Source organism: Equus caballus, chromosome 28 (assembly GCF_041296265.1).
Source record: "Equus caballus isolate H_3958 breed thoroughbred chromosome 28, TB-T2T, whole genome shotgun sequence".
NCBI classification, from domain to species: Eukaryota; Metazoa; Chordata; class Mammalia; order Perissodactyla; family Equidae; genus Equus; species Equus caballus.
This window is the reverse complement of record NC_091711.1, coordinates 42885709-42905763: the sequence shown is the minus strand read 5'-3', so window position 1 is coordinate 42905763 and position 20055 is coordinate 42885709. Positions and strand designations below refer to the sequence as shown.

General features: G+C 37.0%; 2 protein-coding genes across 20 annotated transcripts in view; one reads left to right on the top strand and one right to left on the bottom strand.

The window, feature by feature from the left end:
• The window catches only part of XPNPEP3 (X-prolyl aminopeptidase 3), a 65799-nt gene that overhangs the window by 42383 nt on the left and 3361 nt on the right, over positions 1–20055 (bottom strand). For 11 of the 17 annotated variants that reach the window (XR_002804541.2, XR_011433455.1, XM_001502287.7 and 8 more), the window contains one exon: positions 8083–8199. Coding sequence is in view for 5 of the 17 variants with exons in the window: in XM_001502287.7 (XP_001502337.1) it covers positions 8083–8199 (117 nt within the window). In the remaining 12 variants the exon portion in view is untranslated. Of the gene's footprint in view, positions 1–6564; positions 6711–8082; positions 8200–20055 lie in introns of all 17 variants that reach the window. The other 6 variants (XM_070253683.1, XM_070253684.1, XM_023631180.2 and 3 more) reach the window with 2 other exon arrangements.
• Positions 1012–17470, top strand: DNAJB7 (DnaJ heat shock protein family (Hsp40) member B7). 3 transcript variants are annotated; one of them, XM_070253689.1, is made up of 5 exons: positions 1012–1230; positions 4527–4605; positions 5656–5858; positions 6603–6700; positions 16375–17470. In XM_070253689.1, exon 5 carries the CDS (start codon positions 16469–16471, stop codon positions 17405–17407), a length of 939 nt encoding a protein of 312 aa, XP_070109790.1. In that variant the 5' UTR covers positions 1012–1230; positions 4527–4605; positions 5656–5858; positions 6603–6700; positions 16375–16468; the 3' UTR covers positions 17408–17470. The 3 variants fall into 3 exon arrangements, with proteins under 3 accessions (XP_070109790.1, XP_070109791.1, XP_014592348.2); XM_070253690.1 differs by having other exon boundaries at positions 1054–1230; positions 5647–5858; XM_014736862.3 differs by lacking the exon at positions 5656–5858 and having other exon boundaries at positions 1060–1230.

Here is a 20055-nt window from a genome sequence, read left to right as displayed (position 1 = left end):
AGGCAAAGCAACAGTCAGTCCTAGAAGAGCTCACATCACATTTCTTTCTTTCACGATTGAGCTAAGAGTCCCCAAGGGCTCTTGGGCAGAATACTGAACTTTGTACCAGAGCCCAAGAACAGCTTACCTATTTAATCTCTCTGATAATTATTCATGTTAAGAGTGCCTCTGTTACCCAACATTGGAAACTTCCCAATTTACCCAAGCAGTAAATACTCTTTTATAAAAGCAGAGGCTGGTTATAATCGGTGGATTATCTGACCTTTCCCTCTTGTCTTTTCACTTTCTCCTTCTCTGTGCTTTTCTTTTGGTTATTTCACAGCTACAGTCCATGTAATGAAACTAAATAAAAAGTCAATTCATTTTGTGTTTTTGTCTCACAATTTTAATGACTTTAATTAATCTATGTGTTATCTCTCATTTTCATTAATAACAGAGTATACATATACATATGTTAGGAAATACGTCTGAAAAAAGATATAATTATTTGGAAATCAAAGCAGGATTGGAAAATCATCTTTTATATCCTTCAAAGTATTCCTCTTTGCTGAATCCAATTTCATAGAAATGACTATATGAGAAATATTTAAAACACTAGCTACATTTTCCCAATCTTATGAATTATCAACATTATGGAGTGATCATTAACTAAATGCTTCCAAACTTCTGAAATCTCAAAGTGACACAGAACTCTTGGTCATGACAGAAAAATTATCCAAGGAAAAAGATACCTTTTCTTACCATTTGAAGAAGGAAAAAAAAAGGTGTGATAAAGCAATGAACTTTAACCCTAAAAGTAAACCTGGCAGTTGTTATGGCCTTTGATCATAGAACTAACCATTATAGTCAATCTGGCCTGAATTTCTTCTGATAAAACTGTATCTGAATAGACATTCTGGCAACTGTCACATTGTAAAGTATTAAGAAACAAAGTCAGCATTTTATATTGTGGAGTTAATAAAGGACAGAGGGGGCTATTCTAACAAGCTTCTTTAACCAATCAATGCCAAGAAGTCACAATGTGGACTCTGCAAATAGCAAAGTCTCACAATCACTTCCGAGATTCTGCAGCCAAGAAGAAAAGCTCTTCCAGGACATTTAGGATTGGGCCTCTCGAGAGACTGAGAAAGATGTTCATCATATTTTATGAGCTAAGAAGAAAACCCAGAAAAGAAAGTTTTATAAAGACTGAAAATGGATGGAAGGATGCAGGTCTTTCCTATAATCTAGGTATGTATTTTAATTATGTCCTGAAACTAATTAGATTAGGATTTTAATGTGGTCTGATTTTGAAGGAGTGTCCTTGAGAAGAATTCTGTTTAATGTTACGTACTTTTATTGTATATAACGAAGTAGTTCATAAACTGATCTATTACTATGTAGTTGGAAAATGAGAGTAAAGAAAAAGCTAATAAATGTTTCCTTTATGAGGTAAAAGAAAGACCTCTCTGAAGAAATGAAATTACCAAATAAATAAAAAATACTTTAATAGATAAATGGACTTCATTTGTGTATATTGAGGTAAACAAGCCAGACAGAAAGGGTACATAGGGTATGATTCCACTTACATGAAATTCAGGAACAGGCAAAACAATCCATGTTGAGAGGAACGAAAGCAGTGGTTAAAGAGGGAGCTGGGGTTGGACTGGAGGAGGCATGAGGGAACTTTCCAGGGTGATGGACATGTTCTGTATCTTGACTGGGGTGTGGGGTATATTGGTTTAGACCTTTGTCAAAACTCACTGAATTGCACATTTAAGATCTGTGCAATTCACTGTACATAAATTTTACCACATTAAAAAAAGCATACTACTCTCTAAACTTGAAATAACTTACACTAAGACTCCTCTCAGTTGAATTTCTTATCAAAAATATTGTAATGAAAAGAGAGCTACAAAATTCCCAGATAATATTCTTTGGCACAGGTGTTATGTATTGTTTTGTGGTCAAGTGTGGACTCAGAGTCAGGCTTTCCTGAGTTGGAACCCCGGCTTAAGAACACTAAGCGACTTGAGGAGAGCTACCAAATTGCCTTGTGCCTCAGTTTCCTCATCTCTAAAATGGAGATAATAATAGCACCCACTTCACAAAGGTGTCAGGAGGATTAAATAAGTTAATAAGATACTTAGAACAGTAAAAACTATATATATATCAGTTATAACTATTACCACAATAATGAATTCACACTTGAAGAGGTTGTCATCCTGATGATCCAAAGCCAGGTGGGAGCTTGGAAGGGTAAAATTTACATGGACAACCACTATCTGTATCAAAGTAATTATTTACATAGAAGCCCTGAAAGTCTTTGGTTTTCTCACACAACAAGAGCCTTGGGGGGCTGGCTGGTGGCATAGCAGTTAAGCTCGCATGTTCTGCTGTGGTGGCCCGGGGTTTGCCAGTTCGGATCCCAGGTGTGGACATGGCACCGCTTGGCAAGCCATGCTGTGGTAGGCGTCCCACATATAAAGTAGAGGAAGATGGGCACAGGTCTTAGCTCAGGGCCAGTCTTCCTCAGCAAAAAGAGGAGGATTGGCGGCAGATGTTAGCTCAGGGCTAATCTTCCAAAAAAAAAGAATGAGCCTTGGGGCCGGCCCAGTGGCGCAGTGGTTAAGTTGGCACGCTCTGCTTTGGCAGCCCTGGGTTTGCCAGTTCAGATTCCAGGTGTAGACCTATGCACCGCTTATCAAGTCATGCTGTGGCAGGCGTGCCACACATAAAAAAATGGAGGGAGATGGGCATGAATGTTAGCTCAGGGCCAATCTTCCTCAGCAAAAAGAGGAGGATTGGTGGTGGATGTTAGCTCAGGGCCAATCTTCCTCAAAGAAAAAAAAAATTAAAAATAAATAAATAAAAATTTTTTAAAAATCATTGACAAAAAAAGAACGAGCCTCAAGTGATTCAGGAGATTTTTTTTATTCAGTTCTTTAAAAGATTATTCTTGCCTGGGACAGATTCTTGCTAATCTTTACCTTAGAGAATTTCTCAGTATGAATGAGAAATATGCACAAAGGTTAAAGAGAAACTAAAAAGTTATTTATTTTTAACGTACCAGTATTTAAACCACATGAAAATTATTATATTTCAAAATTTTCTTTTTTCTCTCAGTATTAAAAAACAGAAATAACTATAATTCTGCACTAGATGGCAGTTTAAGGAATTTCTATAAGCTAGTTATCTGTATAACAGCACCTTGAAATGAGTAGTTAACATGTATCATACATATAGGTTAAATATATAGATTTATTCACCTATAAACTTATATACATAAAGACTAAAGTCTTTGCATTAAAATCTAATTCAGAAGATGAAGACAAGAGGAAAATGTATAATCGATATAAATATACAGATATTTTTAAAATTTGATAGGTACACAGAGTGAAGAAGAAAATACATTACTTTATAAAAACAGGTGAACTTCACGGTGAAGAATCTAGGGAAAAAGTAGGCCTTGAATTTAAATTAAAAATTCTAGGAATATAAAACTTTTTTAGACTACTACTCTGCCTATCAAGTATACTCTATACAAAGTGTTTTGAAATGACTAGATAAATGTAAGTCATCATTCAGTAAACGTTTGATGGTGGTGATGATAAACGTGAATGAATTTGAGAATTAAGGCTTTGGGCAGGAGGACATCTGAGAGCCATGAGGAAGGCATGCTCTGCTTCAAAATGTGGCCTGTGGCCAAAGATCTGGCTTGTTCCTGTAAGTCATCAGGCATCTTCATGCACCCAGCTAAATGACTACCCATTAGGCCAGTGGTGTGCACAGAAACACCCAGGGAGCTCTTGAAAACACGCGGTCTAAGCCCTTCCCTCCAGATTCTGATTCGGCAAGCCCATGGGATCCTGGCACGTACTGTATTTTGAAAAATCTCACCTAATTGTCAAGGTAGCTTCAAACCACTTTCAGTTTCTGTCATTTCTTAGACAAAATTTTAATCTTTGAAATAATATAAAAACCTCACCCCACTAAAATAAATCTTGATCTTTTAGATATTATTAAAGTCAACCATGTTTAAGAAAACAACAACAAAAAATACACCCCTTGCTCAAGGCAGAACTACAACTAAACTACCAGTGAATGATGGATACCTAAGTGATTTTGAAACATTTAAAGGAAGATTTGGGAATTATTATCTATACCCACTCTAGAACCAATCTTTTCATCATTTAAAATATTATACTTGACAATAACTGTATAGTCTCAGCCATTATATTTGATGATAAGGGACAAAAAAGTAAATGGCAAAAGCATTTCCTAAACTGTGGGCCACACAGTTATATACCGATTACTTCCCAATGAATCTGTTCACTGCTGGAGCTGAAAGCAAACAATGAATTGGTTCTGGATATGTCAGACAATTATTGACAAGCCCAACTCTCTGAATAGCCTTTTCTTAAAGCACTCCAAACTATATCACATACTCCAAAGTTAATTTTGCTTAGGAATGCAAAAATGTTAGAAATATAGGTTTTTGAAAATAATGCTTCACTAGGCACTAATTCTTCCTATTCCCTGATAAGTTTCAGTGTTTCTTTGGGCTGAGCACCTTGCTGTTCTGCTAATGACAGCATGACTCCTGTGGCAGTGTCAGAGAACTAGGTAAGTGTCTTTCTTGTACAGGTATTATAAAAAGTAGATTCACAGTTAATAATAGTATATAGCTAAGAATGCCACTTGCCTTTCTACATGGAATCAGTTTTCTTCCCTGGGTGATACGTGGAAGGCACATTAGTGATTAAGGAGGATGAAGTGACATTTTCTGTCTCTATAAACAAGTCCTTAGCACAAGGATGGCAATGTCATAAAAAGAAGAAATGGTCTACAATGTTCAGATTTCTTTAAGGAAATAAGTTTTAAAAATCACTAGGAGGACTTGGGGGAGTCAACCTGACTCTATTTCCATCTAAAGCAGTATTAGCAGAGCCAGAACAGAATCCCTTTGTCTCCCATGTCATTGTGCTGAACATTTTTCAAGTTACTGTTGCTTCAGAAAACTTACATAGGTATGGTCGAGAGAAAATCCAAGGGAAACAGCTCTCAAAAATTAAGGAGCTGATCCAGTAATTTCACTTCTAAGAATTTATTTTAAGGAAATAATTGATCAGTATACAGAACGTGTACACGCACACACACATACACATTTCTATATAAGAAATAAGTCTAGAAAGATACACATACCAAATCTCACTAGAGGTTTTCTCTGAGAGATGGGATTATGAGTAATTAAAAAAATTTATGCTTATCTGTATTCTCTAATTTTTCTATAATATATATGGAACTTGTGTAATAATTAGGAAAGGGATTGAGATATTTTCCACAAGTTTTAAGTACTGGCAAGTATTGGGAAAATAACTATGCCAAACATGAAAACTTTAGGAGCAAATCAAGTAACAGGCAAAATAATTTTATACCCCAAACTAACAAACTGACTTTGGTTCTGTAAAAGAGATTTTTAAAAAAAGTATTACATGCCTTTTAATTTTTCTTAAAAATTTACTCTTCCTCCATCCCATAATCATTTGTTATATGTGTTACTTCCATAAGTTTTGCATCTCTACATTGAGAAAGACGAATGATTCTTTGGATTCTTATATAGTTTTTGCGTCCAAAAACTGTACAGTAGTCCCCCCTTATCCGCAGTTTCTGCAGTTTCAGTTACCAGTGGTCAACCTCCGACATCGGCTGCTCCCGACAGTCACCCATCACATTGCCATGGCTTGATGATCCTCCTTCTGACATACTGTCAGACTGTCAATAGCAGTCTAACGCTACATCACAAGGCCTACGTCATTCCCCTCACTTCATCTCATCACATAGGCATTGTATCATCTCACATCATCACAAGAAGAAGGGTGAGTGCAGAACAGTAAGACATTGCGAGAGAGAGACAACATTCACCCGTTTATTACAGTATACTGTTATAATTGTTTTATTTTATTATTGTTGTTGTTAATCTCTTTCTGTGCCTAGTTTATAAATTAAACTTTACCATAGGTATGTAGGTATAGGAAAAAACACAGTAGATATAGGGTTTGGTTTCAGGTATCCACTGGAAGTCTTAGAACATATCTCCCACGGACAAGGGGGTACACTACTGTATACCTGATGGTTTCTTTAACATTGATAATTCTGTTTTAAAATTCCATCTACTTTTGTTCCTTCTCACTTACCCCAATGTCCAAAACCCTAGATCCAGGAGAGTAAAAATTAGGACGGGCAGCCCTTTTCCCCCATAGGTGACAGGACCATATGTATATGTATGAAAACGTATGTGTGTACATTTACTTACACTCACTTTTTGTATATTTAACATGCACATAACATGCATAGCAAACAGTCTAGATACAGGGCCATCGTCTTGACAATATGGTTACTAGTTTCTGGGCCCGGAAAATGCAGCTCACTATGTAAAAGCATCTCACCATGAGAAATCAATAATTTTCAAAGCTGGTAAAACTTAATACCAATTCCACTTCAAAAAAAAATTGAAGTTACAGGTAGGCAGATAGGGTAGGGAAATACTTAAACTAATACCAACTGGATTGCTATCAAGCTTACCTTACAGCTTTGAAAAACTGATTTCTTGTGTGTTTCAGTGGTGAGCTGCATTTCCTGAGTCTCAGCCAACTTCCCAGCAGGAATTCCAGTCTGATGAAGAATCAGCAAAAGGAAGCCCTCACTGAGAGACACACTGGTATCATTCACTAAGTGGAGATAGTGACAGAGTAACATATTTCTGAAGGCAATTTAGATTATTAATATATATATGCTTACATAGTAAATACAGATTTAATTTCCCGTGGCAGAAGAAACAACTAATTTCCCTTGAAAACCTGACTGCTTTTTCTACAAAGCATTTGGTTTTACCCTACCTATCTCTTTGGGATGATATTCATTCACCATAGTTCACCCCTTAACTGTTTTTTTGTTTGTTTTTTTTATTTTGGTGAGGAAGATTGTCCCTGAGCTAACATCTGTGTCAGCTTTCCTCTATTTTGTATGTGGGCTGCTGCCACAGCATGGCTTGATGAGTGGTGTCCAAGTCTGTGCCTGGGATCCAAACCTGTGAACTCTAGGCCGCTGCAGCAGAGTGCACGAACTTAACCACTATGCCACTGGGCTGGCCCCTTAACTGCCTTTTTAACAAAACAAAACAAAACAAAAACCTTTAGGTATGAATTTGAGCAAGAGTGATGACACATCTTCTAGGAGCAACACTGGACTCTTATAGCAGAAAAAAATTAGTGAGGTAAACCTTTACCAACTTTTTGCATCACCTTTATCACTGTTATCATCTCTCAAAGATGTGACAATCAGATCTGGAAATCTTGCATAATCTATATAGAAATATTTTTGTTAAACAAAACTTTGAAATGTGCATTTAACACTTTCAAGAAAAACATGTTTTCTAAACTGTCTTTAACACAGTAGTTCACAAGGAATCAATAATTAGAACACAGTGGTAGAAACTCTTAGAAAGCAACAGAATTTTTTCTTTAAAAACATCCTGAAAGGGGCTGGCCCCGGGGCCGAGTGGTTAAGTTCGCGCGCTTTGCTACAGGCAGCCCAGTATTTCATTGGTTCAAATCCTGGGCGCGGACACAGCACTGCTCATCAAACCATGCTGAGGCAGCGTCCCACATGCCACAACTAGAAGGACTCACAATGAAGAATATACAACTATGTACCGGGGGGCTTTGGGGAGAAACAGGAAAAAAATAAAATCTTTAAAACAAAACAAAACAAAAAAACCATCCTGAAATACTTTTCACTGATAATTCTGAATTGTAAGACTTATAGTATTTATTGCTCTAGATGGTGCTGTCAACACAGTACCTATAGCCACATGTAGCTATTTAGGTTTAAATTTAAATTTACTATAATAAAATTAAATTAAAAATTTAGTTCCTTAGTTGCACTAGCAACATTCTAAGTGTACAACAGACACTTGTGGCTAGTGCCTACTGTATTGGCCAGCACAGACCTATCCATCACTGCAAAAAATTCTATTGGATAGCACAGTTCTAGATTAAACACCTAAAGAGTGAGGCAGTTATTACAGTTAAAAGGCCTTACCTGGTCTGAGCAGGTGTGGGTGTGTAAAGGGGCTGGGCTGGCCTAAGTATCGGTTTGGAACCCTCCTCTCTGGGATGGGCTGGAGGGAGTACCTTCGCTGTGAACATGACACGCATCCTGAGGGAAAAATAAAGAGGATGAAGTGGAACAACAAATTTAGAAAGTCCTCACAGTATATATACATTTATCGATCTCCAGAAGTTGGATGCTTTAGAAAAATGTAAATGAGTATCTCCTTCAATATCTATATGGCCCTTCTTCATGCCAGCCAGAGCCTGTGTTGGGCTCTAGGAATATAGAATGAAATCATCTTCACCCTGAGCAACCTTAGTCTACTATTGCACAGTAGAGGTGTATACATACGTAGTATGACGGAGCTAAGAACAGGGACCTATGGGAACAGAAGGAAGTCAACAAATGAAAGCAGGGGAAGGGGTTAGGAAGTATCTCACAGAGGTAGGGTGAAGCTGTGACCTAAAATTCAGAAAAAGAATTAATGCTTTTATTGACGATATGTGACGTATGAAGAAACATGCACATGCTATCTCATTTAATCTTGGAATGTTAAAGCTAGATAAAATAATGTATGAAAACGCTTAATCACGGCATACAATAAACAGTATTATTAGCACTTGTTCAACAAGATTTATTAACATATGATTGGAATACATGCTGGGAAAGATACAAGAATAAGACAACTATTTGCCCCGGTCTTCAAAGAATATGCAGTCTAGTGGAGGTGAGACAAAACAGAGCATTATAATACTACATGGTGAATGCAGTAGTGGGTTCAAACACAAGGCTTTTGAGAGCACACAGGCTAATAAAATGCTGTGGGATGGTGTAATGACAAAGATAGGCGTACAGTGCTCTGGGGAACACAGAGAAGCACACAAAAGGTGTTTGTGTGGGACTGCAGAAGTAGGTGAGGCCTACTCTGAATAGGAATCAGTCAAGTGAAGGAGACAAGGGGTGGGAAAGGTATCATGAATGAGATTATGAAAGAGAAGATACAGTGTTTATAGGTGTGTGTGTGCATGCAGGGGGAAGAGGGAGAGAGAGTTTCAGGTCGGTGTTGCTGGAGGGAGATGAAAAGATTAGAAAATCTTTTAGATTGGACCATTGAAGGCTTTGTATGGCAAAATAAGGAATTAGATTTTTAACTGCCATGTGAGGTAGGCATTATCATCACTTTTTTATAAATAAGTAATCAAACCCAGAGAAGTAATTTGTGCAATGTTACAGTTAGTATTGGGGAAGCTGGTATTCAAATCCAGGTTTAACTCCAAAATCTTTGATCTTATCCCTCCACCCTGCTGCTCAGTAGGTCTTGTCTGTTGAATCCCAACAACACAATCAGTACTATAGAATCTCCTTGTGAACATACAATCACTACAACAGCAGAATGTGGTAAGTCAGGATCAAGGTAAAGGTCATTGTAGAGATTATGAAGTATGAATGATGGTGTATGTATTTGGAGAGTCAGGAGTCTTAAATGTCAACTCTGAATTAAATTTACAGAGGATCATTGAGAAAAATTATAGCTTCTGGGATGATTAAAAAGACAGACAATGGTACAGGTTTCTGGCAGTATGAAAATACGGTTAATAGTGAAAAATGAGAAAAAAGACAAAATATTAAACAAGGATTTCCTGGAATCTATCTTTAGAAAATGTATAGAATACATAGTAGGGAATATGCCCAGTCTATGCACATTGACAGCTTAAGAAAGATGAGGCAAGCAATTTACAGAAACATAGAAGACAGAGGAACTTGCTAAATGACACAACAGGGATGCAATCAACAAAGTCCAGACTGCGGAATACTACAAGACAGACAACTCAGTTTCTTCTACATAAATTCCAGGGGAGGTAGGGGTGGTAAGAGATGGAACAGGGAATGTATAGACTAAGAAAACCTTAAAAGTCATTATCAACCAATTATAACATGTAGACCTTATATGGATCCTGATCCAAGCAACAGAGTGTAAAACAAATACCAATTCGCACTATTTATTACATTTATAGGATCATTAGAAATTTGGAGAGTCTGCATAGTTGACGGTATTATGGATGTAACGTTTATTTTTTTAAGGTGTGATAATAGTTTTATGGTTATGTTAAAAAGAATAATCTTATCTTTTAGAGATATAAATTGAATACTTACAGATGAAGTGATGTGATCTGGGATTTGCCTCAAAAAAAATATGTAGCAGGGGTGGATTGGCGAGACGATGAATGGGGATTTGGATGAAATGACTGGCCATGAGTTGATAACTGCTGAAGCTGAGTGACAAGTACATGAGAGTTCATTATACAACTCTACCTACTTGTGTATATGTTTGAAATTTTCCATAATAAAAGGTTAAAAAAAGAGGTAAACAGAAGAATGAAGGAAATAAGTATGCACTCTGGAAGGCAATCTAAGACAAAGAGTTAAAGGCAGCATAGTACAGCAGAAAAAAGTGCTAGTTCTAGCTTAGTTCGATTATCTATGTGATCTTGGCATTTTACATAATTCCTCTGCACTTATTTCTTCACTTGTGAAATAAAGCAGTTATAGTAGGTAATGGCTTTCAAAGTTTTAAAACTAAGACCCACAGTAAGCGATACATTTTACACAGCAACATAGTAAATATAGACCTATATATGTAAAAATTTCACTAAATACTACTCTATGACTAATATTTTTTCTGTCCTATTTCATTAAGTAAGTTTGTCTCAGTGCACTAAAATGATTTTACTACTGTAATGTCTTGAACAGTAGCCCCTCAAAAGATACACCCAAGCTCTAATCCCCCGAACCTGTGACTGTTAATTTAGTTGGAAAAAGGGTCTTTGCAGATCTAATTACAGATCTTGAGATGAGAAGATCATCTGAGTAGGTCCTAAATCCAATAACAAGTGCTGTTATAAGAGAAACACAGAGGGAGATTTGAGATAGAAGAGAAGACAGAGGAAGAGGAAGCAATGTAACCACAAAGGCAGAGCCTGAAGTGATGTGGCCACAAGCCAAGGAACACCTACAGCCACCAAAAGCTGGAAGAGGTAAAGAATGGATTCTCTCCTAGACCTTTTGGAAGGAGTGCAGCCCTGCTGACACCTGATTTTGGACTTCTAGCCTCCAGAACTCTGAGAGAATATATTTCCGTTGTTTTAAGCCCACCATGTTTGCTGTAATTTGTTACGGCAGCCTCAGGAAACTAATACAATGACCTACTAAGATTACAACTTGCAATTGGAAAAAAACTGCACTAAACGTCTGTGTCTCTATACTGAGATCAGCTCCAGCTAAGGGACAGACGGGAGGGTGTGAGGCTCCTCAATAATTTCTAAGAGTACAAAGGGATCCTGAGTCCAGCCTCTGCCCCACCCAAACATCAGATTCCCTTCAGTGTTATCTGCAAACACCCTCAGACCTTCACCAATGCATAGTAGCCTTTGGCCCACTTAATTTTTTAGTGACTTGACCCTTGGCATTTGTGTTTCTTGAAAGTAGAGAAGGCACAGGGAAGAGACGATAGTGCTTTGTCCATGTACAAGAACGTGTTGGTGGAGTAACTCGGATGTAGTAGTATGAAGAAAAGGAATACAATTACAAGTTTAGCAGAAACACCTGAGCTTTTTTCACCTGTATGCAAACTCTTGTCCTAATCAAAGCTCACACAACATAGGATGTAGCTCCATTTTTCCTTATTACAGCAAACAGTAGAGGCACAATACATTTAATGGTTTCAAAGCGCAGCTGGTCGATGATAATGATGATGATCATGATGATAGTTAACATTTATTCCATTTTTATATTCCAGAAAGTATTCTAAGCATCTGTATGTATTAACTTATTTAATCCTTATAGCTGTGTGAGGTAAGTACTATTTTAAATTTTTAACTAATTTTTGAACTGGTAACATATTCATATGGATCAAAGTTCAAAAGCTACAGAAGAAATTTATAGGAAAAAGCCTTCCTCCCACACCTGGCCCCAAGTTACCCTGTATCCCTTCCTTGCAGCAGCCAGTATTATCATTTCTTTGTTGAAATCAAATCTATCTATTGATATCCCCTTCTTTACACAAATAGTAGTATGTTTATGTTTGAGGTTATCTATTACACTACTTCCGATTTAAAGATGATAAAAACACACACAGAAAGGTTAAGAAACTTGTCCAAGATGAAGAACTAGGACTTGAACAACAATCAATTTATAGAGCCCATAACCATTAGACTACACCGTCTACATTACAGCTTCAGCAGTAAAATAAGTGAATGTAAAAAGTTAACCAATTTTCTCTTTTTTAATGTTCAGATGAAATAATACTAGAATACCCAATCCTTTAATTTTGTACCACTTCTAAGCAGAGGAAGCTTAACTCTAACAAATGCAAAACAAACCAATACTTTAATGAGACGTAAATTAAAATGTTTATTCTCAGTAAGTTAAAAAATAAAGTCTTGATAGCTTTTTACCCACATTCACATAAACAGGATTTTTTGCCCCCAAAATTATATATTAGTTAGTAGCAAAGCTGGTATGTCAAATCCTACTTCTAAAATATCCAACTCAGTTCAAAGGAGGGTCATTCCTTACTTTAGACCGTCATCAATCCATCTGGACTGCCGCAATAGTCTCCTAACTGATCTGCCTGTCTTGGGTCTTGTCTCTCTTCTTCAATTCATCCTCTATAGGACAGGCTATTTTCAAAGCCATCCTTCTAGTGCTTTGCCTCAATCTCTTCAAAGGTACTGTCAACCAAATCAGGTTTAAATTCCAGGATCTGTCCTTAACTTTCCAGTTTCCCACACTAACTAACACTGTATTCTTCGAATTCTAGCTTACCACTCTGCAATGATCTGGGCTCTGCTCACTCCTCTGGCCTGAACCTCAAAAAACATTACTGCAGCCACACTAAACTACTTGAAGAGACCCAACTAATTAGACTGTATTGTAATAGCTTTTGCCTTCAAAAATGCAGTTCTCTCGTCTAAAATGGCCTTTGCCTGCTTCTATGACTACCCAACTTCTCAAAAATCAGCTTAAACATCACTTAATCTAGGAAGCCTTCTCTTATAACTCCCCACTCCTACTGTTTCTGATGCAAATTCCCCTCTTCAATGCTCTTGTACTGAATTCTATTTTAATACCTACTACACTGCACATAATTGCTAATCAGTTTGCCAGTCTACTATAAACTTTTGGAAGGCAGGGATCATTTGTTATTTGACTTTATTTCCCCAGTGATTAGATTGGGATATATTTTGAAGGTCAAAAGCCAACAAGTATGGCCTCTGATTATATGCAGGGAGTAAAGAAAAAAGAGAAATTAAGAATGATTCCCAGGTTTTTGGCCTGAACAAGTGGGTGGATGGTTGTACCATTAACAGAAACGGAAAGGACTGAGATACTTATTCGATATTCTACTGGAGAGATCAAATAGGCAATCTTAAGTTCAGGGGGAAAAGTGACAGGCTGGATATATAAATTAAGATGTCATAAGCACATGGAGGGTATCTAAAGCCCTAGGACTAGATATTACCTAGGGAGATTGTGTAGATAGTCCAGGTACTAAAATATTTTAGTGTCAGAAGGAAAAGCACAGGAAACTAGAATATGGTATTTAGGAAGTTAAAAAACAAGAGTTTTAAGAAGAGGGAAGCACCCACCTGTGGCAAATGCTACTAAATAAGAGGAAGCCAAAAGGACAACTACTGGATTTGGCAACATGGAAGTCACTGGAGACCCTGACTGGAGTTTTAGTAGAGTATGAAAAGTAGAAGCCAAAATGGGTGAAAGTGGTCAGAAGATACAAAATTCCAGTTATAAGGTAAATAAGTTCTGGGGATGTAACGTACAGCATGGTGACTATAGTTAACAATTCTCTATTGTATATTTGAAAGTTGCTAGGAGAGTAGATCTTAAAAGTTCTTATCACAAGAAAAAAATTGTAACTATGTGAGGTGATGGATCATAACTAAACTTATTTTGGCAATCATTTTGTAGTATATACATTATATCAAATCATTACGCTGTACACCTTAAACACATGCAATGTTATATGTCAATTATATCTCAATAAAACTGGGGAGAGAAAAGAAGATAGAAGCCAGATTGGAATGTGCCAAGGAAAGCATGAGATGGAAGAAAGCAGGCAAATAGAGACAACAATTCTGAGAAGTTTTATTGTGAAAGCTTCAGAGAAAACGGCACAACAGCTGGAAGAGGCGAGGGATCAAGTGGCGGGGGGATAATTACAGAAGCAAATCCTTGTCTTACACTTTCACACTCTACTGAAATTAGTTCTTCAAGTTTTTGTTTCCAATTACACGAATTCCTTGAGAGCAGAATTTTCTATTTTCTAACTCCTCTCTGTACCGTAGGTTCTCAATACACCTTTGTGGAACGTCTAGACCCTAACTTCTTAAGTTCTGGTCTAAGAAGTGCAACAGAGTGGAAGAAGCATAATTTGGAATCAGACTCAAGTTTAAAGATCAGATTTTTCACTGAAAAGCTAAGTAGCCTTAGACAAATTACTTTATCTTTCAGAACCTTAGGTTTCTTATGGGCACAAAATATTTATTTTGCTGGAATACTGTGACAATTAAACGAGAAACTGCATGTAAGTCGCTTGGTACAGTATCTGAGCCAAAGAGGGTGCTCAAAAAATGCTCAATATTATTATTATTGTTGTTATTTTCAACGGTAGACAAATATGATCATGTGTAACCCATACATACATACATGTAAACATATACGTTCTGGAGAATTGAAATTATTTGAGTTTAAAAGTTTTGCAATTCCTCTAGTCAACCAGCATATCAAAACAAACACAAAGCAAAAAATATTTAGAGCCGGCAGTCTTGAAAGACTGTCTAGAAACATACACTATTGTTTTACATCTCATTAGAATATCATTTAACTGAGGGGTTTACAAATGTGATGAAAAATAAAACAAATACAACATAGGGGAGGAAAACCGACACAGATCATTACAGGGAATTTCCTGGGACAACAAAATGAGCCAGGAATAGAATACAAGTCTTTTTAGTTAAGGCCTAGCCTATTGATAATTTAAATTGCCCCACAAGAAAATCAACTTTGATCTAGTTTGCTTCTCCCCGGGTTTTCTAACTCTGCTTTCCCACATACAACTGATTCTCCAAATAGCAGCTACTAATGTAAGTCAGATGCATAAACCCCTTCAGTAGCTTCTCACTATACTTGAAATGAACGCTAGCTTTATTTGTAATAGCTCAGTACTGGAAACAACCAAAATTGTCCGTCAACATGACTAGTAGTTAGTGCACTGGATCATCACCTGGCTGACTCTGTCATCTAGGTCTCAGCTCTGGTGTCATCTCCTTAGAGGTCTTCTAAAATCAATCCAAGGTGGCTCTCTGCCCTCATCACACTATTCTTAAATTTTTGGCAGCACATATCACATTGTCTCAAATTATTTTGTTTTCTTATTATTTGTACTCCATTATAATGTAAACACCATAAAAATTGGTATTTTTGTTCAATACTGTTATCACTAGTGGCTAAAATTGTGTTCTGCACAAAGTAACCATTCCATAATTACATACTGAATACATAAATGCCTAATTGTCAAAATGTTTAACTATGTGTTTTATAGTAGTAAACTTTAAGTGGGCAAAGATACCATCATCTCAAATGACTCACCACTGGCAGGCAGAAAGCTTGTATATTAGGTTACTTCCTCCAGGAAGCCTTCCCTGATACCCCAAAGTCTGAGCTAGGTGTCTCTCACATGATTGCTTACCATCCAGTAATTCTCCCATTATAGCTCTTATTATATTGTAATTGAGCTACTTGTTTGTATCTCCTACTGAACTGTAAGTCTCTTGATTGAAAAAAACAAATATGTCAACTGCTTGAATACTTTTTTCCACATAGTTCATGAATTCTTCATTTTTCCAAACCAAAACATGGAAGAACTGAGCAGTTATTAAGGCTCAGTAACCTAGAGGTCATATTATGCAAGGGGCTTGCAGTGGCCATCAACAATAGGTTCCGCTGGTTTATGAGGCATTGTTTGAGGCTTCCAGGGAAACAGAGGGGAAGTGGTCCAGAGGGTTCAGGATGGCCTGGTATCACTCTGGACTAGCTCCATTTGGAAGGTCTAGTCCCTACTCAAGCCCCAGAATGACACAATAATGCAGTCCTCTCTGACATAAGCTTATAACTCTGCTTGCCACATAATCAGTATCTTAATGTCTCCTAGCAGTGGCCCATGGTAATAACATTGTCTTCAATGTAAAAATATGCTTATTGCAGTCACTGCCTCTACCACCACCACCAGCAGAGCCTGAGCTGAGGAAACCACGGTTCTGACTACGCAGAGCACCACCTTCCAACAATCTGTTAAAACATGGTGGATTACTATGAAGTTCTAGGAGTGCAGAGATACGCTTCACCTGAGGACATTAAAAAGGCTTATCGTAAAGTGGCACTTAAATGGCATCCTGATAAAAATCCAGAAAATAAAGAAGAAGCCGAGAGAAAATTCAAAGAAGTAGCTGAGGCATATGAGGTATTATCAAATGATAAAAAACGGGACACTTATGATAAATATGGCAAAGAAGGATTAAATGGCAGAGTCAGAAGTCATTTTGATGATTCTTTTGAGTATGGCTTCACATTCCGTAAGCCAGATGATGTCTTTAAAGAAATTTTTGGTGAAAGGGATCCATTTTCATTTCATTTCTTTGAAGACTCACTTGAGGACCTTTTAAACGGTCCAAGGAGCTGCTATGGAAGCAGAAACAGAGGTGGAAGATGCGTTTTCTCTCCCTCCAGTGAATATTCAATTTTTGAGAGATTTTCTTCATGTGATACAGGATATACACCATATGGTTCACTGGGTCATGAGGGCCTTAATTCATTCTCTTCCCTGGCATTTGACGATAGTGGGATGGGCAACTATGTATCTGTTACAACTTCAGGTAAAATTGTTAACAGCAGAAATACCAATACAAAAAGAATTATTGAGAACGATCAAGAAAGAGAAGAAATTGAAGACAATGGCGAACTGAAGTCTTTCCTTATGAAGAGTGTGACAGGTGAAGAGGGCTTTGTGGAAGAATGCAGCTGGAGAAGACAGTCATTCAACAAGTATTCACCAAAGTCCCACAGCCCAGAACATGTATGTCAATACACTTTTGTGGACAATGATGAGCAAGCTATACCCTGGGTCACCAGCAACTGGGATCCCCTGATCTTCTCAGCAGGATTCAAAGAAGGTGGTAAGAGGAAAAAAAAGAAGCATAAAGAGGTGCAGAAGAAGAAGTCAACCAAAAGGAATCGTTAAATTGACTCTTGAGACACATTATGTTCATATAACATTTGAACACGACACTTTCTGTGTTTTGGTTAATCAGAGTTTTGTCATAACATTTGTTTAATACTATACTAAGATTATGTTTTTAACATGTTCAGCAGGATTGTGGATATTTGGTCAGTGGTTTTTGGATTAGGTATGTCAGAAAAAGATGAGTTTGTGGTGACAGTTATGTTAAGAATTTGGAAAACAGCAAAGATTATTTTACTTTTTGTTTTTGAGCTAAATGTTTACGTATCATAGTTTTCCTTTAGTAGAGTTTACAATCTATTTCATTCTTTTTATCTACTTAAAACTGCTATACAAACTTCTGAAATATGTATAGCATTAGGAGCGAAAAATGTGTTAAGATACAAAGGTTCAGACTGTATACTTATTCATGAAATGACTTTTTTCCAAGAGGCAGAACATTTGACACATAACTTGAAGACACTATACGTTAAAAATTAAAGTATAAAGTATCTTCTTTTAAGTTAAAAACAGACACAAATTTGTACACCCATGTTGACAGCACTACTTATTCACAATAGCTAAGAGGTGGAACCAACCCACACGTCAACTGATGAATTAATGGATAAATAAAATATTTATACATACAGGCACATACAAACAGTGGAATATCATTCAGACTTAAAAAGGAAGAAAATCTTGTTACATGCCATAACATGGATGACCTTTGAGACATTATCCTAAGTGAAATGAGGCACTCATAGACAAATGCTTTATGATTCTACTTATATGAGGTACCCAAAGTCAAATTCATAGAAACGGGAAGTAGAATCATGGTTACCAGGGTCTGGGGGAAGGGAGAGCTATTGTTAATGGGTATAGTTTCAGATTTGCAAGATAAAAAGTTCTGGAGCTGTTTCACAAAATTTTATATTTAAAAATGATTAACATGGTAAATTTTATGTTATGCGTATTTTACTGCAATTAAAAAAAAAAAAAGCCAGACTTACCCTGGATTCCCCAGAGCAATCTGGCTATAGCATGTGTGGTAGGCCTTCAGTGAATCACTCCAGATAGGAAACTTTCTATTTTCTTTTTGACTATGCACACAGGATCTACAAATAGATTACTCTAAAATATTATCTTTAGCCATTGTAATTTAGGGTTATGATGGAAGGAAAATAAATAAGCTACAGATATATCAGATATTGAGCAAGTAGTTTGAGCTGAATGTTTGCTTCTTTTAATGAACTTAGTTTAATTTCAACACGATTACTTCTTAGCCTCCTGTAATTATTTCATTTTCAAAATATATTGCTTCTCAGCCTATTGTTTTTATTCATTCTTTCATTCATTCAATAGCATTCTTGAGTACATACTGTTTGTCAGATAGTGTTCTGGGTACCTGGGATACAGTAATGAACCAACAGCAAAAATCTTAGCTATCATAGAGGTTACAAACTGGAGAGAGACAATAAACAAATATTAATTAAAATATAATGTTAGTCATAGGAGCTAAGGAAAAAAATAAAGTACAGGAAGGGGATAAAAGTTTTAGAGTATGAGGGTTGAAATTTTAGGAAGGTAGCCAGGGAAAAGTGGTGGTTGCACCTGAGTAAAGACCTAAAGGAAGGGAAGGAGTTAGCCACATGGACACCCGGTGAAAGAGAATTCCAGGCAGAAGGATTAGCAAGTGAAATGTCCCTATGTAAGGCGGGCTGCAGTCTGGTTTGAGCAAGAGGGAGGAGATTGGTGTGGCTGATTAGGACAGCAAGTAGACCAGGTAAGAAAGGTAACAGGAGGTCAGATTATGCTAGAGCACACTATGGACTTTGTTATTATATATGGGACAGGAAGCCACTGGAGGCTCTGAGCAGAGCGACATAATCTGACATATTTAAACGAGCCCACTCTGGCCTCTGTCATTGAAAACAGACTCAAAGTAAGCCAGGGCAGAAGCAGGGAAATCAGGCTATCACAATCCAGGCAAGAGATTGTAGTCGCTTGATCCCGGGTGATGGTGGTAGGGGTGGTAAAGAGTGACCAAATTCTGGATATATTCTAAAGGGAGGGCCAAACAGAATTTACTGACAGACTGGATGGTGGGTACAACAGAAGTCAAAGTTTTTGGCCTTAGCAACTGGAAGAAGGGAGCTGCCATTCATTTGAGATGGAATTGCAGGTGTTAAATTTGGATGTGCCACATTTGAGATGCCTTGCATCCTGCATGTTCCTCTGTCATTGAATTCTTCCTTTTTTTAGCAAAAAGATATACTGATCAGATTATTTTAATCTTTTATCTCTTAGAAATGTAATTACTGTAAATTTTAATGTGACTTAAAGATAGCAGCAAATAATCTAGCAGCACTAAACCCCAATCAACTTTAGCAAAATACAGTTCAGGGATATTTAGCAATGCAACAAATTTGGAAACCAGAAAAAATTATAATGTCTACTAAGTTAAAATGACTGCTGGTAGTAAAGCGCGAGCTTTTGTTTCACTTTGTATGATTTTTAGGGGTAGGTGGGTGGAAAGGTCATTTATTCTATAGGAGGGACTGAGGACAATTAGCATTTAAAGCTTATTTTCAGAAAATAAAATCATGAAAGTTTAGCGTATTTTAAATGCTACTTATATAAAATGTGGTATTTAGCAGAGTTTATGTGTC